The following is a 5,624-nucleotide window of genomic DNA, read 5'->3' as shown; positions in this document are numbered from 1 at the left end:
ATTTAACAATCAACTCACTTTTTATTTTCGAAGGAAATAAGGAAAACTATCATTATTTTGAGAAGCTCGAGAATACTATTAAGGGACGAAACAATTTCTGTAGCTGAAAGCAATCTAAAACACATCGAATGCGTTAATAAATACTCATAACTGCCTATGTTTACCAACAGACACACGTGGAACGCATTGTTTTACCTTTTTCTTTAATTTTGTAAATCACCGCAAGATAGCGTATTCGAGCGCTGGATTTGCGAATTTCATGCTACTTTAAAATAATGTACTGGCAACATATAATTCTATTTTTATGTTTTCAGAACACTAACATAAATTGGCGGGCGCTGCAAAACAGCTTACGATAGGCACATTTTGTGATGGGAAGACACAAATTATCTGGGGAAGAGCGTATAGTTGAAGAGAAACAAAAGTTGGAAGAAAATAAACACTTGGAAAAAATTGACGAACATCGCGTAAAAGTTCAGGAATGTTTGCGTAAAAAGAGATCTGCTCCAAAATTACGTCAATGTGAAAATCAATTGCAGCTGATGCGTAGTGAAAGAGAAAGCAAATTTGGCAATATTAATGGGACACAACGCTTACCATCTTCACATAAAGAGGCTTGCGTTGATATTTCAGACATTCCGCATTGCTCAAAACGTTTTGGGTCCGATGGAAATTTCGGAATTTGTTAAATCTGAAAACGATCGAGTTTCTGACATTCATTCTGCACCCATCTCTGAAGCTGAAACGAATAAAAAATCTGAAAAAGTAAGCTGAATTTTAATGTAAAACTATAATTTTTAGCAACATCAAGTGATTGCAATTCTTAATTATGATAACTTCAATTTTTCAGAAAAGAATTCAAGTTTTTTCTTTCTTTTTTTTTTAATTAAACTTACTTTTGAAGAAAAAAATACCCATCGGAGGAATTATTCTGACGTGGAACAGTTGGCGCGTTTTCAAACGTTTTCGAGAAAATTGTCGAAACGAAGCTGTCATTTGCTCAATCAAATGCTGCCAAAAACAATGTTGCTGAAATTTAATATTAGTTCATTTCCATTAGAGGTATGTTACTATACCTCTTATAGTACGGAATTATTGAGGTATGAAAAGTGTCAATTTGATTACCGACATAATCATTCATCAAAAAGTAAATGCACTTCTAAATGACTTAACGAACTTGAAATTAGCATTAAGATAGAGATTTTCGTACATATAAGATAACACACCAGTAGTAGCCACAGTTAAGGAAGTTTTTTATGATTTTTAAACTGTGGATCTACAATATCAATACTAATTTCAAAACTCAATGAGCGAATTATAGCCCAACTCTCCCTTAATCGTCCCATTTTACAAAAATGCCAGAATTTCAATTTTTTCAGTTCTTTATTAATATTTTCCTAAACCTCGAATTTGATCCATTAGTGGCCACTCCAAAATCTGAGATTTTCAGTAGTGGCCACATGCATGAGTCAGTAGTGGCCATCTGACATCCTTTCCTTAGAATTTACATTACTTGCTTTAAATTCAAATAACAGATGAATAAAATTGATTCAATATGATAGTTACATCAAGTACCAATGTACAGTGAAATCCCATTACAACAAAATATTCGTTTTAGCGAAAGAACTTTTCAGTCCCGACTTCATTTCTATTGCGCTACAGGAATTCCATTACAACGAAATTCTCGTTACAACGAACAAATTTTGCGGTTCCTTGAAGCTCGTTATAACGAGATTTCACTGTACTAATCACATTTTTGCAGTACATTTCTTTCTTCAAAGTACATAAGTACTTAGGATAAAAGAAAAAGTTTTAAATAGAAAATTTGCATTTGTAATTTTTGTACGCTACTTAAAAAAATAAATTAAAATAAAATGTATGTACTTATATGAATATTATACATATAAACTTTGGTAAGTATGAACAGAATAATTACCATCACTTCAAAATCATGCATAATTAATAATAAGGTAAGCACACTATTCAATGTAATTCTAGGACAATTTGTTTCCTACAACTTACGAAGGCACATCAATGAATATCGGATATTGGTAGCATAAGTTTTCAATACTACTAAAGGCAGGGTGTCCGCACATGGAAAGTCTTGGAATTCGGCTATGATCGAAAATGTTCATGGAAAGCCATGATTTTCGGCAAAAAAATGCTCAAAAATCATGGAAATTGTCTATTGGTCATGGATTTGGAGTTCAAGAACATTTTCAATATTTATCGCATTCTACATATTAGATTAAACATACACATCTTGGCTGTTTTTTACGCTGTTACTCGTCAATCCCAATTTTTCACACATTTTGAAATCCGATTTCATCCACTTTTCTAATACTCGCTCGTTTTTCTATTCATGAGATTTTACCATTTGGACATTTATAATTATGTATTAAGCATTATTTTTAACCCTCCTTATATGTCTCATTGTGTAGTTGAGGAATTTTAGACTTCTAGTTTTTACCGATCGCATTCAATGAGAAAATGTTAATTCATCCGTTTTGATTCAAGAGACTCATAACAAGAAGTTCTGTCTAGAACTAAACGAGCCTACTTTCCCATATACCCATACTACTTTCTAGTACCTGATCAATATTCTCAAAAATAGCTAAAATCGCAAATTGTTTCAAAAATATTTTTTAAATATTTTAAGCTGATTTCTAGGAATAAAATGTTCCTCACTCATCTTAAAAAAAAAAAAAAAAAAAAAAAAAAAAAAAAAGCAGCACCTTTTAAACAAAGCTGCTAATACGCTTTTTTCCCTTAAAAAAATTCTTTAACAGCTTTCAAAACGAAAAATTAATAATTAAAATTAATAAGCTTATTAAAATAAATACATCATATAAAAAAAATCGGTTCTTTTTCCCCTGTTTCCAAAAATAATTTTTTAGATGAATTAATGCAATTACCAAAATAAATAAAAACAATAACATGTCAACTTAAAGAAATAATTTTCATTGTCAAAAAAAAAAAAAAAAAAAAAGAAAAAAAAATCGTCTGCGTATATCTTTATGTAGAAACATGAATGACTTCGAGTTTATTCGCCGAAAACTGAATGCCTAAATTAAAACTTTAGCGTCAAAATAAAAACAAGTCGTATCAACAACAATTATTTCACAGTTAAAACCATAGCTGCGGAGTCGGAGTCAATCTCATTTTGGGATAAAGGAGTCGGAGTCGAATATCCAAAAATCAGAGTCAGTCATCTGTCCGTGTATAAATTTTTGCCAAAGCTACGAAGTCAGAGTCGAAGTCGGGGAGTCGGAGTCCGATTAATTATCGGGCACAGGAGTCGAGTCGGAGTCAGGTGCCCCTAAATTCTCGGAGTCGGAGTTTGGAGTTTGGCGTCAAGAGCTGTTTCCAACAAAATTTGTTTGAAGTAAATCCGCCTTCAAGTACGGAATCAACATTAACTTTCAGTTTCCTCTTAGGCGCTAATGTTAAGGGATTTGAACTGTTCAAAATTGAAAGGAAAATTGTTCAAATCAAAAAGATATTTTACATACAAGTTTTTCATCAAAAGTTTTTTCCTACAAAGTTTGCTTGAAGCAAATTCGCCTCACAGTTCGGAATTGCCTTGAATTTCCCCGTTGGCGCTAATGTTAAGTTTTTTTGAACTGTTTAAAATTGAACAAAAAATAGTTCAAATCAAAAAGTGAAATATGGGAATGAGATGTACTCGCCGAGATCTTTCGAACAAAAAAAAGTTTGTTCGAATCGGACTATTCATTCAAAAGTTATTAGGGGGGGGGGGGAACAGACAGACAGACCGACAGACATTTTTCCCCATCTCAATACCCCACTTTCCAATTTTTAATTTTTCAATATTTATCTAACTATTTTATTTATTTTTGACTTTTTTTTGTTTTTTGGGATATTTTTAAGCTGCATTAAGCCTTCTTTCATGCTTTTTTCTTCTTTCTTTGACTTATACTGGGGAAGTAGGCTAAAAATTATCATTAACTCTCAGCTGTGTCTTAAGTTAATGAAGATTTTAGAAAATAAAATCGGTCTGAAGAATTAATTACGGACGTTTTGCACATCTTTAAAATACAGAAATCAGGGAATTTTCAAAGGTAATTTTTTTTAAAAGTTCGTAAATGTTACATATTTCACATATTCGGAAGTTTTACAATATTTGTAACCTATCCTAATACTTTGGCGGTAAATATCTGGTATTGTCTGGTAAATTAATTTTTAAGTACTTTGATTTAATATTTTATTTTTTTTTCTGATTATTTATGTTATTTATTGTAAACATAATGTTAGTAAGCACTAAATTATTGCTAGTCACAGATATTTTAGAAAACTACTAGTAGTATAATGCTCGCATTTTGTTATTCGATATTCGGTTCGTCCCCCTACCCAAAAATTTTGAATTTCGGGTGCTCCTGACTATTAGCAGTCATTAATAAATATGAATCAATAGATTATTAATTGCAAAACACATACTTACTGACATGATTTAAAGACTTCCAAGAGAAAAATGGTTCCTCAAACAAGCTTCATAACTGAAAATTTTATATATCATGGCTTTTACTAATTTTACGGTGTGTTACTTACTTCTAATAAGAAAATCTGTATTTTCAAGAAGTGATTTCTTAAACCTAAGAAATTAAAAATGATCTGCTTTGATTAGAAAAGGGATTACCTCGATCAAATATTAGGCCCTTCCCCCTGCATTTTTTTACCTGCTCAGCAGGCAAGTTGCAATCGGTTCTAGTTGAATTTTTCTCTTCTATATATACTAGCGCGCCAAACTCCTGTTTCTTTTTTTTTTTTTTTCCAACAAGCTATTTGATAAAAATTTTTTTCTCTGTGATATGCGCCCCTGGGCTGGGGCCTAGGGGATGGCGTAATGAGTAATCCTGGTCTGTTCATACAAGAGGTAAACGCACCTAGCAGTTGACACAGTGAAGCATATTTTGTGGCTTCTTTAAACTGTGGGGCTACAGTATTAATTACCATATTTGAAACTCGAGCATATTATAGCCCTATTCTTCCTCAATTGTCCTATTTTTTTTAAATGCCAGAATATCAATTTTTCAATTTTTTCCCAAACCTGAAATTTGATCCATCAGTGGCCATTGTACATGAGTCAGTAGTAGCCATATTGTTGTTTAGAAGTGGCCACCGGGTGGCCACTACTAGATCACACAATAATTTTACATTAGAAATGAGGCAGGTTATTATGTGAAGGTATTACAACTTATTAAAAGAAAAATCAAGATGATTTATAAAAAACCTTCCTGATCCAGTAGTGGCCACTCGGTGGCCACTTTTGAATTTCCTAACATTTTTGGTACCAGTAGTGGCCACATAAACTGTCAGCCGAGAAAACAATTATTTGGTGTTGAAAACGTTCCAAACATGATCTTTCACATTTGATAACATTGTTACAGCTCAAAAAATATTATTTTTCAGCACTGTTCTATTCATAACACAACACAGTGTTTTTATACCTCGTTATGGAGAAGTGTTAGAAGACAGCTGAAAAAACATGGACAATCCAGACGACCGTACTAAATAATGTATAACAGTTTTCCATGACGCTCTACCTACTCCTCCTTAAACTGCTCACTACAATATATCCTGAACTTTACCTCCTGCAAATTTGA

At 32.3% G+C, this 5,624-nt stretch overlaps 1 protein-coding gene across 1 annotated transcript in view; it reads right to left on the bottom strand.

The window, feature by feature from the left end:
* Nucleotides 1-716: 716 nt before the first annotated feature.
* LOC129230320 (E3 ubiquitin-protein ligase UBR4-like) overlaps nucleotides 717-5,624 on the bottom strand; it is a 21,914-nt gene continuing 17,006 nt past the window's right edge. The window contains exon 5 of the mRNA XM_054864719.1: nucleotides 717-739. Within this exon, the coding sequence (XP_054720694.1) occupies nucleotides 717-739 (23 nt within the window). The remainder of the gene's footprint in view (nucleotides 740-5,624) is intronic.

This window comes from Uloborus diversus, chromosome 9 (genome assembly GCF_026930045.1).
Source record: "Uloborus diversus isolate 005 chromosome 9, Udiv.v.3.1, whole genome shotgun sequence".
In the NCBI taxonomy this organism is placed as follows: Eukaryota; Metazoa; Arthropoda; class Arachnida; order Araneae; family Uloboridae; genus Uloborus; species Uloborus diversus.
Note: the sequence above shows the minus strand (reverse complement) of the source record. Positions and strands in the feature narration are given on the sequence as shown.